Source organism: Cimex lectularius, unplaced genomic scaffold, assembly GCF_000648675.2.
Source record: "Cimex lectularius strain Harlan isolate CLEC.00 unplaced genomic scaffold, Clec_2.1 scaffold38, whole genome shotgun sequence".
NCBI classification, from domain to species: Eukaryota; Metazoa; Arthropoda; class Insecta; order Hemiptera; family Cimicidae; genus Cimex; species Cimex lectularius.
The window spans coordinates 1897961-1918486 of NW_019392638.1; the positions used below are offsets into that span (position 1 = coordinate 1897961).

Below are 20526 nucleotides of genomic sequence, written 5' to 3' on the forward strand. Positions count from 1 at the left end.
ATGAGGAAAAAGCAGAACAAAAGATGGCGACATAACACAACGCGAACGGAAAACAGACCTAGCAAGGACGGGAGGACAAGGAAGGATTGTCAATATCGAAGTGCAAATCTGATTAAGAACAAGATTCGATCGTTAATTTCTGATGTTGGGTAAATGCTACCATGCTGTAATGTTTTCAATGTATGTAATACCCAAGGTTCCAAACCAACTTTCTAATGAAATTGGTGAAATGATGAAATGCATTTAACAGACCAAAAAACAGCGAGATTAGACGGACCAGGATGATCGAAAGAACCTAACTATAGGTCAATGTTCGAGAAAAAATCTCACAACTTATAATAAAATACTAAATAATTATATCCTTATTAACCACTTTGTCTTAAATAAAACGACAAAGCAATAAAAACCACGTACATTATTTACGGACTAGAATTAGAAATTGTGTCTAATTATATAAATTAATTAACCATATGCTCCTCATTGTTGTCCGTAAAAGTATCTGGTCGTGGGAATAAAAATTTACGAGGGGGAAAGTGTAAAAGTACGGCGCGGCCTTCTAAGGGGCCAACTAGATAAATAGAATACCTACTTTATTTTTGTCTTGATTTTTTCTTCATGGACTCAGAAATAAATTTTTTGGCACGTTGATTCAGAATTTGTCATGCAATGTTGGTTTGTCGAACATGAAATGAACGTTTTTGTCATTGGAACAATTCAAACGAGGTATTAAGTATTACTTGTTGATTACCAGCAAAATATTTACTATTCATTATTTAATAAAAGTTTTTGTTTTTTTCAAGTGGACATTGACACTGGTTTTACTTTCAAACGTGACAATGAAAACACGCGATTTTCCTTTAATTTTTAGCTTGTTCGAATTCGGCCATTCTGCTACCCAAGCGAGGAATATTAATCATATTATAATTGGTAAAGAAAAAAAAATCTAATTAAAAAAAAACTATTGAACGTTGGTTTTCCTCGGGAGATAAGACCTGTTGAAACCAACACGGCGGAAGATGTTCAGGTCAAGGCGAACTTCTTAAGGAAAACGTTAAAGGAAATCCCGATAAAACCGTCCAAGGCATTTGTAGGGCATCTATGGATAAAGTTGAAAAAATCTGCATGGGCCCTGCCTGAGCTGGAAGAACAGTCGTCAACAGAAATGTTTGTATTTTTTTGCTTAGATGTCCAAATAAATTGGACGTAGACTCAAAATGGACCAAGTACTACAATCATAACTGATCAGGATACTGGTTAGACTTCGATTAGCCAGGCCACGTGCCAAAATAAAAGTTTAATATAAAAAACATAAAATAATAATAATGTCGTCTATATGGTGAAGCAACAAAATTTTCTTTAAAAAAAACACTGTCAGCAGTGGTAAATAGAAAAAAGAAAATTTCCTTGTATTGTTGGATGTTCGTCATTTGGAATTGAATAATTTTTCAGACTTTTCCAACAGTTTTTTTAATATATGTTTTATAATGTAAATGTATTTAGAATTGACCGATTGTTTTGTTTACTTTATTTAAAAAAATATATTTTCCAACCTTGTGTTTTGTGATATGTGATACAGCCTTTAGCGAAAAATTTTTTTTTTACTTTTACCTTGTCGGTTTTGTTTATATTCCTTCAAACAGACGGCGTCTGATAAACTGAACCAACGAACATTATTGACTCTGAGATCATCCTTGACCTTAATCGGCTTTCCTGCTATATGGCGGCACGTGTACAGGACTCAGAGAGCCATAAATTGGAAAATAACGATTTCTGAAAAAAAAACCGGACAAAGCCGAGGACATGATCAAGCGGCAAGAATAGATAAAAAGAAAAATATCAATTAATCGAAAATTAATAGGGTTGAATATAATTTCTTTCGTGTATTTTATTGTTGATCCAAGCGTTTTAAATCCAAGGGTCTTCTTTATTTTTCCATTAATATCCAAATATTCCATTATGGATTCATTGCTATATAACGCAAATTTGACCGTTTTCCTGTCGATCAAGAATCATTTTTTTTAAAAAGATTTATATATTATAGGTCCATAAAAAAACACAATCCAGATTATATCACTAGTTGTAAATAACTACAACTACCATTTGATTATTTTGAAATATTAATTGAACTTTTATGTTCCAGTAGCGAAAGAACGTTTTGTAAACAACAAATCTGTGAGTAGAACCATTATTAACAAAAAGTGAACAAGTTTTGTAAACTGGGTCAACGAGGGACCTCGAAGTCTCCGAGTAACATAAACTGAAAGTTTGCAAATATTTATAACTGTAATTACTTTAAACTTGGTTTCAGTATTGATAGGAAGAATTTAATCGGGTTATTGTATTTTAATCAGAAACTATTTTCACATAGGAGGTGATTATAATCGACTATTACTATAGCTACGCATAAAGTCGACCACCATGGAAGTAGATTACCATGGCTAATATAGATGGAATAATTATTCCAGTCAATTATAATAATTATACTCCAATCTAGCCCAAAGTGGAAGTTTATGACTCCATCGTCCGTTGTACATAGGAATGGTCATATAGGAAAATGACCCCTAGGGCTGCTGATGATGGCCAATGAGCCCGAAACAAATATTTAAGCCATAGAGGACTTTTTTTTAAATTCGGTTTTCTTTCTTTTGTTTGTCATTAAAAATTAGTGACAATGTGGAGAGCAATATGTAATCAATTTTGGCCAAATGTAAAACTTCCTAGGAAGGAACTTCCTAAGATTCAGCAGGATCGGAAGGAATCCTTTACTAGACCTTTATATCTTTTGTGTGTTATTTCAATAGACAACAAGCACCATTTGGCCGCATTTACTATTAACTACTTTGTAATAAAGAAACTGTCAAATTTATGCATTACTTGCAAGGCTGCATAAATAAATTAAACTAAGACAATTTTTATAATGACAATTTCGTTTAAAAAAAATTATTCTACTCGAGGTAGAACATGTATTAGTTCCATTTTCTACGTTGCCATTTTTTCAACCAGAGTACAAATAGTTTGGTCGTTTCCTATTATTCTGGATCGCGTATCCTCGCTGTTTCTGTCTGCGACATTCGTTTTAGACTCTAAAGTATGAATTTTGTATGTTGCTTTTGCTCAAACCTTTACATAAACATGTGACTTTTATTATTGCCAGAGTTTTTTCACAATTTAATTAATTGGATGTGGTATTTTGCTTTTAAAAAAATTAAATTTTAATGAGAATTGAACCTGGAATTTTAATTTTTTAGTCTGCGTTCATTCAAACATGTTTAAGGAATTACAACTCAAAAAATCCCCAATTTAGTCATTTCTATCAAATCTATTTTCCAATTATACGTTTATTTCTATTGACTTGCGTTTATCTAAAATCAAACTGGCTGTACGATTTCAATTTTTGACACTAGGAACAATGAATTGACCGTAAAATATGTACAAGACTAATAAAAACGTTGGGTCGTTTCAAAAATCATTCTGGTTCGCATGTCCTCGCTGATTCTGTCTGCGAGATTAGTTTTTGACGCTAAAATATGAATTTTGCATGTTGGTTTTGGTTAAAAATTTACTTAAACATGTAGCTTTTATTATTTCCTGAGTTTTTTATAATTTAATTAATTGGATGTGATACGTTGCTTTAAAAAAACTTAAATTGTAATGAGAATTGAACTATGAATGTTAATTTTTCAGTCTGTGTTCATTCAAACAGGTTTAAAGAATTACAACGTCAAAAAATCCGTAATTTTGTCATTTACATCAAATCTATTTTCTAATTAGACAGTTTATTTCCATTGACTTGCGTTTGGCTAAAACCCACCTGGCTTTAAGATTTCAATTTTTGACAGTAGGAACAATGAAATGTCTGTCTGAACAGCAGAAAGTCGACGATCTCTGCATTTTCCGGATTGATTCCGTTTTTCAACACGTCTTCGGTCCTGATACGCGATAGAATCCGTAAAATATGTACAAAACTAATAAAAGCATATAGCAGTTTCTATCTGCGAGATTCATTTTTGAAAATCTGCATTTTGTATGTTTTTTGCTCATAAGTTTACTTAAACATGTCACTTTTAGTACACCCAGAAATTTTTTTTTTATAATTTAGTTAATTGGATGTGGTACTTTGCTTTAAAAAATTTTGAATTTTAATGAGAATTGAACTGGGCATGTTAATTTTTCAGTCTGTGTTCATTCAAACAGGTTTAAAGAATCACAACGTCAAAAAACCGTAATTTTGTCATTTCCATCAAACCGATGTTCTATTAAAGGTTTATTTCTATTGATTTGCGGTAAGCTAAAACCCAACTGGCTTTACTATTTCAATTTTCGAACCACGAAATGTCTGTGTTAACAACGTAAAGTGAACTTATCTGCATTTGTAGGATAAATTCCATTTTTACACACATCTTCTGCCTTATTGTTAATACGCGATAGGATCCGTAAAATATGTACAGGACAAAAATATATATATAGTTTGGGCGTTTTCAACCGTTTTTTATTTTGGTCCGCCTATCCTCGCTGGTTTGTTTAGTTATATTCGTTTCAACCCCCATCGAGTGGGATTTGTACCCAATCGAAAAAAAGTATTTCCTCCATAAATTCTTCTAAATTTCTTGTTGAAATCTGCCAGCGTTGAACTTGTCGTTTGATCCTTTTCCGCCTATCATCGTTGTTATGGTTTATTTTTTTATTAAAAAAAAAGAGTTTATTACTTCCACAAATGTATTAAAAAACTCGACCAAAAAAATACAAAATGCCAAAATACATCTGACAGACAAAAAGCGAAGATAGTCGGGCCAAAATGATGTCGAACACCAATTACATGCCCATTACCAGCAAAGCTGAAAAAGAAATCACACTAGATTTCATTCTCCGTTTAGAATCCCATGTACCTTTCACTATTTTTCTTAAAGGGGTCAAATCATAAATCACATCAGTATGTAATATTAACATAACCAAACGGTTCGACTGTCGCCTGTATTTTAGAGTAACCCCACATCACAGACGCAACCTGGACTTTGATGACGTCTCCCCCTGTTAATTGAACTTGCCTCCTTGGCAATTTATCCACTCTTTCATTATATTTAATATCATTATAACCTTCATGCCCCTTGACCCAAGATATAATTATATTCTTGTTGTGTTAAATTAAATTCTATATTTTTTTAAACAATTTTTTTAAAAATATATTCATATAATTATTTGGAGATTGTGAGAAGCGATCTGGTGTGACGTACGTTTTAGAAAAGCATTTTCTTTATCGTGCCACGTTTCTAGCTTTATTGAGATCATCTTCAGGGCTCAAAGACTCTACTCCCAATACGACACACAAAAATGGCACAACTACGCAGTAAACAAACACTCAGCCCTGAAGATGATCTCAATAAAGATCGAAACGTTGGAACGACAAATAACATGTTTTTATAAAACCTATGTCACACCAGACCGGATCTCACGATCTCCAAATAATCATTGGCTAACTAAACACCACACATATATTTATATATATATTATTCATATTAAAACGTCGTCGTAGGGTTACTGTTCTGACACTGTCAGACAGAATACCAATTTTTGTCAATGGTATTTTCGTATAATACTCGAAAGCTTCAGTCGTGAATGAGCTTCAGAGATTCGGAAGCACAATTTTCTCGTGATAGCTGTTGATTGTCATAAAATGCACAACATACGGAATATAAGAAGATAATCTGGAAATATCCCGTAACTATCCGCTCTGGATTGCTTCTTGGTCAGATTAGCTGGATACACTGGATAATCTTTCAACTCGTGAATTCCTCATTGTTGTAAGCTTTTGTATGTCCTTCGATCGAGCCATTGCTATTAAAATAGATCTCTCTACACGTAATTATGGTTTTTTAACGAGGGTGCGCAACAGCAGAGGTTATAGGCACCTCGGGGTGCCGGTGTTTTTGAAAAAAGCCCATTTGTAAGTATGTCGCGTTCAGGATGCAGGGTTGCTGGATTCGTACCCGGGACCTTTACCTTACTGTGATGAGCGCCGTTTCAACGCCTAAACCGTTGCGGCCACTGACGCCCCCCCCCCCCAATTATGGTTATTATATTAGAAAAGAACAATGTGGCAAACCAATTTCTCAAAGCTTGGACTGTAGTAAATCGTAAGCCGTCTCGATATCCACAAAAAAGGCTAGAATATCCAAGTGTCTTTTGGATAGCAATTTGAAGCTCATGCTGCACAACCACTTTTTTAATTTTGTCGTATTTTGTTTAGCTAATGTTCCCCAGAATTCATAGAACATTCAAATTATCCTAATTAGATAACAGGGTAATGTTCTGGTCTCCTTTACCAGGAGATTACAGATTGTCATTCCACCTCAATCCACCATCCATTACCTTAACAATTCAAAATATGCTGGGGTAAAGCGAGTGAAAAAGCTTCAGAAGAAGAATGAAATAGCTAAATTTGCCCAAATTAGAGAAAATTAATGATTGCGGACAATATATATAAATTAATGTAAACAAAAAACCTAAATATAAATCAATGGTCTAAATCTACAAAATAACCACTATTTTTATACCAAAATAACAATATTAGGAAATCCCAACATGAAAAATTATTTCGGGTAAAATAATAATTCTTATTATAACTGTTCTTTTAATAAGAAGTATTTTTGGAACTTTTGTACTTTATCGCATAGGAGTGACGCAAGGCTTAAATCGGGAAATGCGACTACGTTATTTTCGAACGGTCGTTTATAGATTTCGTTTTTTTGTCTTTTTTGCCGAATCTCGGACCTCGAAATAGCAACGTTTGCGACACCCCTGTGAGTCATTTCGTCTACCGAAAATATTATTATCTCACATCAGCATTGGCCGCTTGCAACTTGAAAACTTCGTCTTGGCAGCTCCTCAGCTTTTTCTTCAGCTCCTCGTACTCGGACACTTTGTTCTCCGTTATGTTCTGATCAGCCTGAAAATAAACAAAAGTCTTTAGTTAGTCTTAAGAATAATATAATAATAAATAACAACCCGTCGTTTAAATGTTCAAATGTACACTTGCTAATAGTCTTTGGACGTCTAGAAATATGTGACAGATAAAAGGCAATGTTAAAAATGTATGCTATGTTAAATAAAAAACCGTAAATAAAACAGTCATTTATTAACAATATCCCTAAGGGTCCATTATTAATGGTTTCAATGGGCTTCAGGTGGAATCGATAAATGACAATTGACTCAGTCGCTCATACGCAAGAAAACACACATACATATACATTTATGTAAACAAAGCTCGTAAAATTGTACCGTTTATTTTTATCTTTGAAGTAAACTTTTTTACTACTGTTTACTGCTATTAACACGCGGTTTTTTTTCCAAAATTCGTTAAAAAAACACTGATACAAGCGTTGAATACATATTATTGTCACAAGGTAATGCAGTTTACAACTCCAGATTTTATTGAGACTTGATAGGCTAACAGCAAGGACGATTTGACATTTTATAATTTACAGAAAATCCTAACCATTTTGCAGAATGTATGCATAAACAAACACGAGAACACAAGAGAGAGTAAGAGTAAGAGAGTGAGAGAGAGAAAGTGAGTGAGTGATCGAGTGAATAAGTGAGAGTAAAGAGAGAGAGAGAGAATGGAGAGCGCGATGAAGGTAGAGGGAGAGAGATAGATATATAGAGAGAGAGAGTGAGAGAGAGAGAGAGAAAGAGAGAGAGAGAGAACGATAGTAAAAAGAGACATATATAGAGAAAGACACGGAAAACTAGAGAGAAACAATATAAGTGAGACAGATAGTTCGAATAGTTCGCGTGAGAGAGAGAGAGAGAGAGAGAGAGAGAGAGAGAGAGAGAGAGAGAAAGAGAGAAAGAGGGAGAGAGAGAGAGAGAGGGAGAGGGGGGAGAGAGAGTGGGTGAGTGAGAAAGAGAGAGAGAAAAACAGGGAAAGATAGAAACCATAACAGCGAAGTAGATAGATTAGATATATAGATAGATATAGCGATAGAAAGCGACAGAGAGAGAACAGAGAGAGAAGAGAGTGAACGAGAGAGTGTGAAAGAGAGAGAGAAAGAGAGAGAGAGAGAGAGAAAGAGAGAGAGAGAGAGAGAGCGAGAGAGAGAGTGAGAGAGAAAAACAGCGAAAGATAGAAACAATAACAGTGAGGTAGATAGATTAGACAGATATATATAGAGAAAGCGATAGAGAGTGATAGAGAAGAGAAGAGAGAGAGAGAGAGAGAGAGAGAGAGAGAAAATAAAAACAAAGGTCTCGTTAATAAAGTGTAAGTAATAATAAAATTTGGATTCAACCAAATTGATTTCAAAAAATCCAAATAAAGAAAAAATCCATTTTTCTGCCTTCATAGACATTTATTTTAAACCAACAATTTCATGAGTAAAAATAACTCGCCTAATAAGATCAGTAAAGAAATAACGTCGTTTTGTCAATACTTATTATTTTAAAATAGCCAAAATCATCAACTCATCATCTATCATTTTATCACTGCAACATAAGTTTCGGTAAAAGTATAGCGTTGTCAAAATAAATAATGATTATTTAGTGTGTTTTCTGTGTAGGTGTGTCATTATTGTGTGTCATGTTGAGAATGCCTTTTTTTGAGATGGAAAGTGAGTGCCCAACACAACACACAATAATGACACCTCTGCACAGAAAACAAAACTTTGAGGCCTGAAGATGATCTCAATAAAGATTGAAACGTTTGGCACGATAAAGAAAATATTTTTCTAAAACCTACGTCACATCAGACAGCATCTCACGATCTCCAAATAATCATTAACTAACTAAACAAAACACAAAATAAATAATTTTGCTTTACTATCTATATTAACTTGTATCGATTAAAGTCATTTGCTTGAATTGATTGATGCTATTGGCACTTAATGGCTAGATATGTTAGCTTTTATTGCAAGATTAGTATATTTATCAATGGAATAAATTGAATGGAATTTGTTAAACAAGCAGTAATAATCTCTGGAGATAACCTGAACCAGATAAGGTAGATAAACAGTATCTAATATAAGGAATGTCACTTATTCCTAGTGAAAATAATTCAAGAGCTGTTTTTGATTTTTCCATCTAATTAAACTATCGCCAAAATGCATGCATAATAATTATTGTTAAATTTATATCAGTCGTAAAATTTATTTGGTGGGCTACTAACGGCCGGTCACAGATGGGTTTTGTCAAAGTGGAAAAATTTCTTTATTGTAACGTATTAGTTTAAAAATATAGTTCGTTCTAAAAAATAAATTTGTAAGCCTTTTAACTTGAATATTTTACTCGATTTTGTACGGTTTCCTCAGAAATAAGGAAATTCTGTGCTGAATCTGACCATTTCGAACAATATTGTGTGTGTGTGGTTTTTTTTTTTAAATTTTTAAAATTTAAAAAAAAAATAATAATACATGAAATGTTAATTTTGATTTTTTTTCTTAAACCTTTACATAAATATGTCAGTTTTATTACTGCCAGTGTTTATTTACAATTTCATTGATTGGAAGCGGTACTTTATTTTTAAAATAAGTTTGAATATTAATGAGAATCGAACAGGTAATATTATTTTTTAATAGTTATTAGTTTTTTGATAGTTGAACCAGGTTTTAAGAATTAAAACATCAAAAAACCTGTAATTTTTTAATTTCCATTAAATCTATTTTCTATTAGAAGTTTACTTTTATTGATTTGTATTTAGCTAAACCACAACTGGCTGGGCTTTTGACTGTGTGAACAGCTACAGCCTCCGGTGAAATAAAGTTTTTCAACACGTCTGTCGGCTTAAGAACGAGATAGGATCCGTGAAACTCAAGATTTACGGCCATTATTTTCTTTAGTGAGCCTAGGGCGAAAGATTCTCCGGTATTTTCGTCGTACACGGCAACGAGGAAAAATGCTGGTTCAGAAAAGGCACGGTGAATCCGTGCTTTTTAAATACTTTAAAAAATCAACAATGAAAATGTATCAATTTTATGTAAACCTGGATATCATTAAGAAAAAAAGTCTGCTGAAAATCGAATTTTTTAATCTTCCATTACTATTTATCTAATGTTACAGATTTAAAACTTTTATCGGTGTAAAAAAAAGAGTCAATTTTTATCAGTAGCTGATCGTCGATCCATTTGAAACAATGTGCAGCCTGTCTAACAAAAAACTACCTGGTGAACAGCTTTGAACTTTTCTTACCGAACCCCTTTGGGTTGGTTGTTGGCCATAGACGCAGAAATCTTCAAATTAAATTGCTCAAACGGTCGGAAAAAAAATTTATACGCGTACAGATACAAGAAAATGAATTTTTATTGTGTTTTTTATTATTGGCCGAAATTTCAAAATGTGTAGCGAGTTTACTTGTAAAAACAAGTGTTTGTCCGACATTCCAGCATCTGTGTTGGACAGATGACATTCGTGACAAGCAAATTTCAAAGAAACTACCAACATGCTAAATAAACCGCATAAATATGATGTTCACAGTTAAACTCGCCAAAATTTCTGATATTTTGACTAACAAGAAAAGCAGCACAGTAACGATTGTCCAACAGGGAAAAACGAGATAATATAATGAAGAAAGGAGTGAATTTTATTTTTGCGGAATTACTAACGTTCCAAGGCAGCGTTTTACGTGCAAACATCTTTTGAAAACGATGCCACTTGAATTTTAACGACCGATAATTATTCCAGATTTATCGTTAGTATTGAAAAAATAAGCTTTTGATATATCTAAGTTTTTGTCTGGCAGTCACTGAGGCAAAATGAACATGAGTCTCTATATCTATATCCTAGTATATAGTATCAATAGTTCGGCCTTTCTCCTTTGCCCAGTATGGATTTAATTTTTCACCTATGGTTCGTCGGGTATTTGAGAAGAGTTTGAAAAGATGCTTTTGGGTCTAATATATTAGATTTTAAGATATTTCTTTTCATTGGTTATTATTTCTACATAAAAAAGGCGGCTAATAACCTTTACATACAATTTTGACTGTAGGGGAAAATATGTATATCAGATTTCTTGTACGATTATTGAAGGATCGGGGAACGGAATTTTAAAAATTGTGCCTGTTGATATTTAAGAAGGACAGCCTAAAGGTTGGACAGAAGGAGAGAAACCCAATGAGGAAAACACGACAAAAAATTTCTTTTATCGACATGCCAAGTATAAGCGCTTGGGTAAAACGTTTTTACTCGACGATGAAAAACACAGACTCCATCTTTAAAAGATAATAATAATAAAATAAAATCAAGGATGGACTTACGATCCTCAGGCCACGGGTCGCGATGAAAATCGCCGTCGGGTCTAAAAGGTGGACATCCTTCATTCTCATGTCGATGACTGGCACTGGCTCTTTTCCTGCTTGCCGAGGAGAAAGAGAGGGCCGCTCCCCTCCCACGGGAAGCCGAACGCCGACTCCAGCCGATCCCCTTCTCCCGACGGGACCGAAATGGTCAACAAATACGTACCGGTACCGAAATGTTGGAATGGGTCCGCGGAGTTGCCTAAGGTGCTCTGGGGGGTGGGGGGTATCATCCCGTGTCAAATTTCGACGGTCGTAGTCATATCAGAGGTGCATACTGCATCGTCCTAAAGGGCCTTACCTTCGCTCAGTTTAACTACCCGTTGTGTAACTATTCAGTTTTTCCTAAATTTGTATCAATTTTTTTGACATTGTTCTTGCCTTAGTGTCGCCAAATGGGTATCTCAAAAAAGACCATGAACCAAGGAATGGTTGGAAAAGGCATCTCCGTTTCAGAAAAAAAAGCTTTTCGATAATTGCGGAAATTAACTAATTTTTAGGGGACCGCGGTAGCCGAGTGGTTAGCATGAGAGACTCTCACGCCGCGGTCGTGGGTTCGATTCCCACCGTCACCTCTGGCCCTTTTTTCACAATAACCCCCCCCCCCAAATTTGAACACGCACATATACGAATTGTCACATGGCTAATATGCATAGTTCATAACGCAAAAATTTACCGGAGGTCCCATAGTTCAGGACAAATCCAGAACACTTCGACTTCAATGATCACATCCTCACGTGGGCAGCCACAACTGAACACTATACAAGGTGTTTTATAACACCATAGTATTTTTTTCTTTTTTTTCCATAACCCCGGGTAGTTTATTGATGCATACCCCATTTTAATATTACATGTATGTCTTATGCAGAGCAATGTTAATTATTTAATTTTTTTAAGTTTTTAAAATCAATAGTTCATAACAAGTGTATTAATCCTGTACACAAGTCTTTATTTTGCACAAATATTGTTGGCGTGACGATCTGCAGGACCCAGGTACGAAGTAGGGATCTCTCTTTCTCGAAGTTTGGGCAATGGAATATTATGTGTTACCAAGTTTGTGTGAACATCGGTCACACAGGCCCATCGGGTCCAGTAAAACGTTAAATCTGTTCAGATATGCCATATTATATAACCACCACCTAGAGGAACCTGCCTTCAGTAAAGGAAGCTCATAAGGGCACCACCGAACAACAAGCTCTTCTCTAAGTACCCGCCAGACCTACGACCAACGATGAATCTATTCCCGCATAGCACGCTACTGGGCTTGGTGAAGACAGTGTGCTCTCCCGCCGTTCAGCTGTTTATACACCTCTCCCATCTGTGCAGATAGGATCTGGTGCCCTAACCCACGTGTGCCACTGATCAAGCACCCACCACCCGCGGCCGGCTCACAAGCCGACAATTCCTTAAAGCATTTCGAGGGACTGAGTAGGCGTAGTCTTTGCATTCTCGCATGCTCAGGACCGGGAGTGTGTAAAGTGCTTTAATTTTAACTGAATACCATCATCCTCTATATAAGTAGGCCACCGCGCCAATATCCATAATTTCATTCTATAGATTAGTGGCGTAGCAACCCTGTTGTCCCAAAACAGAAAAGTTCTCTCACACCGTTTTCCTACTGCAGAGTTGCACATGCACATTTTCAACAAGAACGAAAGATGGAACGGCGCAGAGTATCGTAAATGTGTTTGTTGTTAAACGTCGATTGTACGTACAAATCATCAGGATGCATCGGGATCGCATTAATATATTGCATGTCATGTCTATAAAGAGATGCGCAAATGGTATAGAATTACTCCTGATTGCCCTCATTACTAATAATTATATGGCATTTACTAAAACTACTGAGCTTGTTTTGGTTTACTATTTCATCAGGGGTCCTCCTAAATTATCAGATTACGGTGGGCCTTCAAATCACTGTTTTAGTGTTTTAGTATTTACTATTGGTCAATCAAAATGATCAGTGAATCGTGAAAACAAAAACCCGTTGAAAGATCAAAATTATTTCATATAAAAAAAGACGGATTACTACACACTGAGTTAACCTCTAATTACTGCAATTTTTGAATTTATTATTCTACGCTATTATTGTAATTAAATATCTTGGTCTGACTTGTAATAACTTTTTACCGACTTTTTCCTCATTGGGTTTAAATCCCAAGGCTTTTCATGTTGCCAAGTTTCGAGCGAGTTTCCCGAAGACGTCCATGTTCCGTTTGTCGTACACGAAGTCTATTATAATTTTAACCCGCGGTTTATGTGGAATAGCGTCATCTCCCGCTACAATTCACTGCACAAACAACGTACGTAATAGTTTTAAAATTAACTCGTACCCACCGTTAAAAGTTGCTTATTTTAAAATGCGCGCGTTGTTTTAAAACTATTCTCTTCAACTTGATTTTCATTACTGACTGTTTAAAAATGAATAGGGATATTGCCAATTTTTTTAATATTTACTTTTCCTAGCATATTTATTTTATTTTTATTATAACTTGCATTAAAATTTATTATAAATTTTTGTTTTTCTGGAGGAAAATTTAATTAAGGAATTTTGAAAAATAACAAAATAAAAGGTTTTAATTCCATAATTTTGTTCATTAGGCACAATAATTTTTTAAACAATTAATGCACATACATGTCCTTTGTTAGCTAAAACCTCTGTGCACCTGTTAGGCATACTGTTAAAAAGGTTGTCACTAATTTCATAAGGAATTTCAATCCATAGAAGTTGCAACGACACACTCAGTTGTTGCAGATCAATTGGTTGCGGAGGATGATCGCCTTTTCTGCAACGCATTCCACATGTTCTCAATGGGAATGAGGTCTGGACACAATGGGGGAAGGGACAGTTGGAAAATTACCATGTATTGTAAACATAGAAGAACAACTCTGCCTCTCTGAGGTCTGGCATTCATCCAGAAATAGAAAATCCCTGCCAATGAGATTCCTGGTTTGAGAGAGCATTCCTCAATAATTTCTTGGGCATAACTGAGGTGAGGTTGCCTTCAACAATATGGACTCCAGTTCGTCTTCAGTGTAAGTCCCCAGACCATTACACCGCCTCCTCCACACTGCACTGAAAGAGGTACGAACTGGGGCATTGTACGCATCCCCTATTCTCATTAGACTCTTCAGCACCTGCTATCACTGTACAGACAGAAACGCGACTCATCAGTAATATAACAGCATTCCAATTGGTGTTACCTTCTAGGCGCTTGCTTCACTTATTCTCCTGAGTTCTGGTGGCGGGCAGTTGCTGCAGGTCCTCTCAAAGGTGCCTACGATGTGAGGCAACTTCCCACGAACGATTCGTATAAAGGCCTTGCCATAACGTCTTGTACTTCATTTAGGAAATGGCTGACACTATGGAAAGGGTTCCGTCCTGCAGCAATGGCAATATTTCTGTCCTCCCTTAGCCTCCTAATGCGCTTAGATCCACTACCAGGCTTCCTATTGGCACTTCCAACCTCTCGGAATCGGGAACAGCCCTGAAGACAACGCTCTGCGAACGCCAACTGCCTTTGCGATATCCACTTGCCGGTGACCTCAATGACTCATTCTCACGATAATATTGCGAACTTCTGGTCCAAAATGATGTCTTTCCATGGTTAAAGCTGGAGATTAACCAATGGATTAAAATGGAGAAAAGGCGAGAAAAGAGTTTACGAAATGAGTAATCTTCATGTTTACTATTCTTAAGTAAATCGTAATTAAAAATGAAGATTAACAATTGTTTTTCGATTCTATTTTGTTTTGTTTTACCCAACTAACAAGAATATAATTAAAACTAAAATAATAAGAATAAATTACAATTATTCATTTTGTGGAGTTTATATTGGTAAACAATGGATAATGGATCAAAGGGAAAACAGCCATTTTTGTCCACAAAGACGAGACTAGTGACAATATGTACATTCAATCTATTGTTATTTATTTTTATTAAGTATTTTCACCAATTGATAGTATATTCAATTTTTTTAATATTATTTATTTAATTTTTTATTAGGTTTGATAATCTCGTATGCTCTCAGTAGTCAAGATTTTAAATATATTTGTATTTGAAACAACTATACGCTAGGTCTATTCTTCCGGAAAAAAAAATTATATCAGTACAAAACTTATTTACAAATTTCAATATGTTTTTAATGATTCTTATTATATGTTAATGCCTTTTGTCATTATTTCCATCATCGTAACGTACATACGCTACATTTACATATTTTGTTATGTACAATTAGGTTTCAATTTATATGTAAATGTAATGTATATGACAAATGTATATAAACTTGATGATCGTTTGTATTGAAATGCTTATAATCGTCTTCAGTAGCGTATATTTTGATTAAGCTTATATCGAATAATAATGTTACAAAGACCAATTAGATATACCGATTTTTCCAGGTTGCCAGTATTTTTCATCGATCAATTGATTGTTTATTAAGGAGGAATATATAGATGGCGTATAATGATCTTTTATTTTTGTTAAATTAGCATAATTGCATGTATAAAATTTACTTTCAATACAAATTGTGGCGACTTGAAGTCAGAAGAGCCGTTTTGTGGTTTCCATACTTATTAGAAGGCGTCTCCTTTAAAAAATAAAGTGTCTAATTAAATCTAATGAATGTTTATCACAGAACTTTATACATTTTCAAGGTCTTTCTTTTGAGCATAAATAGATATGCGATATTTTACAAGGATTTGTTGGTTTTATTTATCGTTTTATTATTCTCCAATACGTTTATGTTTTTTCAACCACGTTCACCTGCATTCCACTACAATTGGACAAATATCATGTAAAAGATTGCGATAATTTCAGTCTTAAGGCTTAAGGTTTTTTCCATGACATGGTGATTTAAGCCAAAGTCCTGTCATAGAGGAGGGCTTGATGTGAGACGTCAAACTACCCGTGTCTCCTGGAAGAGGGGTCAAATTTACAATACCTTTTTCATACTATTCTCAATTAAAATTCCAAGGTACTGGACAGGATTCGAACCCAGAACAGCTAGCGTGGTACTACGTAGCGAGTCTCTTCTGAACCGATTGATATTAGTTTAGTTTTAGCTCTTAGACTTTTTTTCTTCATAACATGTTTCTAAATTTAGAAAGACTTGCTTTGAAGAATTGATCCACCTAAACATTTAAAATGCATTACATTTGAAATGCATTATATTTAATCTTATATGTAAGATTTTCGTTGAAATGAAAAAGTTAGGTTTAAAAAATACGCCGCTGCTCTACGCTCTTAAGTGGTAGTGACACGGCGCTCATCACAGTAAGGTGAAGGTCCGGGGTACGAATCCCGCGGCCCTGTATTCGAACTCGACAAACTTACAAATGGGCTTTTGTTACCCGGCACCCGTTAGGGTTTATATGATCTCTGCTGTTGCGAACCCTCGTAAAAAAATAGTTATGATAAAGTCTACAAGACTGTCTAGAATCTGCGTGTACGGACTTAATATAGCGATTAAAACTTGAAATCAGGATCACTGCAAAACCAGTTTGTGAGTAGAACCATCCTTTTCACTTAGATATTGTAGAAAAGTTGTTCTTGTATATTTTTATATCGTGGTTAATTTAATTTTTTACCATTCTGTTTATTAATAGGGATTTAGTTTTTCCATTCTAAACTTTTGATGTCCAACTAAAAGAAAGTTTATTGGGATTGCGCTGAAATAGTGGTTTCTATTCCTTCAAAGGAGTTTTAATGATTGTATTCACTGAAGAAGGTTCCACCATTTGCTGAGAGAAAACCTGTACGATGATTTTTTTAATGGAATAAACGATGAAAATCTTTTTGTTGAAACCAGTTTTTTAAGATTTCTTGTATTTTTATCATATGGGGGATGTTAGACCTGTGTGTTCTTATAATTAACTCGTGAGTCCTTTATTACTTTAACTACAACTTTTGTTCATTGCATTAATAATAAAAATATATATTTAAACTGCACAAATGAGAAACCGTGATACGAATTGGCGAATGTTCATTTAATTCTAAAACAGTTTGCTCATTTTTGCGGAATACTGCATGCAGTGCATAAAGTTATTCAATTTGTCCGGTTGAATGTTTATTACGCACCGTAGGGGCTTGTTTACTCAATTTATGGATCCTGAAATTGCCCTGAGGGCTTTTGTAAATGTCGGCTTATACGCAATAAATTCAAGTTGCTAAAAAATCCTACGACGTCTGGTTTTGAAATGCTGCCGTAAAAAGCTGTCTTTCAGTGACACACCGTCGACGTCACGTTTTTGTCCAGTGTCGAAAGCACAAACGTCCAGTCTAATATAGATAGGTGACCGTTTTCCTCGAAAAGAAAAAAAATTACTTGTATTTTTTTAAATATTCAATAATATATGTACGTAGGTATTAATGAAGAAGTAGACAAATTGAGAGAAAGAAGAGAAATTGAGAGACTTCTTGAGAGAGAGAGAGAGAGACAGAAAGAGAGAGAGAGATTGAAAAAGAGAGGTAAATATAACGTGAGTGAAAAAGAAATTGATTGAGTGAATGAAAAAGAGAAACAGAGTGTGTGTGTGAGAGAGAGATCGTGAGAGAAAGAGGGTGTGAGAGAGAAACAAAGAGAGAGAGAGAGAGAGAGAGAAATAAAAAGAAAGAGAGAACGTGAGAAATGAAAAGAGAGGGAGAAATAGAGAGAAAAATACTGACACACAGATATTTAAAGACAGTGAGAGTGTGAGAAAAAGAGAGAGTAAGAGAAAAATACACTGAGAGGGAGATAAGAAAAGAAAGCTAATGAGAGAGAGAAAGAAAATGAAATAATAGAATGAGGTGAGAGAGCAATATGAGAAAAGGCAGTGAGAGATGGAAAGAGGGGGTAAAAAAAGAGAAAGACAGCGTGAGTGAATCCACAGTCGATAGATAGATAGGAAAAAGAAGTAAATATTAATGAAGGTCACATTTTTTAATCCGGCCCAGAGGACCAAAGTGCCGAAATGTGCGACTGACAGACCAACCCAGCAGCCACCAAAATGATCATTAACGACTTTATAATATTTAATTATATAAATATTTTTTCTCCCTCCTTCCTGCAAACGGTCAAATACAAAAAATTTAACATTTTAATTTTATGTCTAAATTTTCAGGTTGTTAGAGCATCCTCTAGGGAATTTTATTTCATGCATATAATCAGATATACTAAACGATTATTAGACTACCATACTTCCCATAAAATTGGAAACATGACACTGTAATGTTACATAAACCAGTTGAAATTAAGTCAAGCCATAAAAGTTTCGGATCCACAAGCCTCCACCCAGTTTTGAGAGTTATTTGAAAGACAGCTGACATTTCTCTTACAACATCTTATGTGAATACATGTATTGTGTTTACATATATTGCGATGAAGTGGCATAATGACCAAGCTCAACTCCTCACATATTTACGTAGAGGTGTTATAGTGCTTGACGACGAAGGCCTTGAAAACGAGGGTGTTACTGTTTTTGCCGCTGAAACCGTGACAGTTGAACAAATGGCACTAACTATCAGCCAAGGTAGTGGTATTGTTTATCTTTGTATAACGGAAGAACATGAGTACAGAATTGAGCTTTATGACAACGTATCCACTTCGTATGTTGGCAGTCCGGGGTCAGATCTTGTTCCTATCCGTTCCCCCACCGAAGTTGGGGGGAACAACTAGGTCATTTCAGCTTGGATACACTCATTCTCACTCATTCTTAATACATTCTTTCCTATTTAAACACCATTCACTCAAGTATTCGATATTCATCCACCACCAGTTACACATTATATAACTAATCTAATTAATCGATGGTGTATTCAATATTCAACAACACTATACAATTACAATAATAGATACATTCACTTTCAACATACACAAAAGGGAACGTAAAACGAGATATATAAATACAATAAATAACAAAACTCATGTTTCCTCAAAAAATCGGAACAGCAGTGCTCTTCTATACTCAAGCGCAATTCTCATACTGGCTAGCGTTCCTTCTCGCTCTCTATATGGAGCCAAGGACACCCTTTAATTAATTAGGTGGGACAGACGAGCAACTTTTTTCTACATAAAGTAAAGTGTCCATGTATCAACCTCCCATGGCCTATTCTTAGTCAGGGGGATGATCCCTCGTGTACGATTCAGAGCCACCGAGTGACACCCATCGACCGGGCTCCTGTTTAGCTCTTTTACGTAGAGGTTTCTCTGCCGAATCGACCCACTAACCCTGCAATTTCCTATTGATCATATTTTTATTGAATTTTTAGTGTCAGAGGGCCGGATCACGGTGGGCAGGTCTGGAGGTTGCGACGGTCTTAGCCACCACCATCGTTGTGACCAGATTCCAACTCACAGTATCTCTGTAACAAAAGCATGAAAGTCCATGGAGAGCAGTAGCTGCGCTCAGGGAGGTGCAGCGAGGTAAGACCGAGCCCCCTTTCGTCTCGAATCTCACGAAGTGCTTGCTAAATCGCCTACAATTTCATCGGGTAAGCACTGCAATTGTTGTTTGTAAAATTAACTGAAATGGGGGGCTTAACGTCTACCGGTTGAGTGTGGAGGACGAGGAATCAAACCACTTTATAATAATACTTTTTTTCATGCTATCATCAATTTAAAAGCAATGAGGTATGTCAGGATTCGTACCGAGAATCGCCACCATGGCAAATTTCTGACCCTGACGCCCTAGGCACTAAGCCTCCACGGTCCCGAAAATTAATTAACACTAGCACAACTAATAAAATATAATTATGTAACTAGTTGAAAATAATCACACTAAATTGATTTTCCGTGTTAGAACTTATTTTTATTAGTTAAGATTGACAATAGAAGCCCAAGGTATCATCAAAACTTTGTTAGCAACCGAAATATGAAAGTTCAAAAATAAAAATTCAACTCATGAAAGTGTCTTGTTTTGAGTTAAATGACACCGTCTGAGAATGAATTAATGAGTGGAATTTTTGAAGTTTTTAATTTGGCCCTTAGTAAAATGAAAAGCGCCGGTACTTGGATGGCTGAAAGGGGAACTGCCATTTCACTTTGATTCCCCACAGGAAATTAAATTTTGTAATAACATGTAAAACGTGAAAAGCGTAAACGGCCAGAAAACAATTCCGTCTCTCGTTGTTTTAAACAGTTGACGTTAGCAAAAGGAGAGAGACTATGCTGTTTTCCTTGTTAGCCGTCACAGAAGACCATTGAATTTCCAATTTAAATAATAACAATTTTAATTAACACCATTATTTAGAGTTTCTGAAGGT

The 20526-nt window shown here is 35.2% G+C and overlaps 1 protein-coding gene across 2 annotated transcripts in view; it reads right to left on the reverse strand.

Moving 5' to 3' along the window:
• The window catches only part of LOC106670039, a 66754-nt gene that overhangs the window by 5287 nt on the left and 40941 nt on the right, over window positions 1-20526 (reverse strand). The window contains exons 1-2 of one of the 2 annotated variants that reach the window (XM_014400027.2): window positions 11244-11427; window positions 6836-6943 (exon numbers count right to left, since the gene is read on the reverse strand). In XM_014400027.2, coding sequence (XP_014255513.1) covers window positions 6836-6943; window positions 11244-11312 — 177 coding nt within the window. In that variant the 5' untranslated portion in view covers window positions 11313-11427. Of the gene's footprint in view, window positions 1-6835; window positions 6944-11243; window positions 11428-20526 lie in introns of those variants that run through there. The other variant, XM_014400026.2, reaches the window with a different exon arrangement.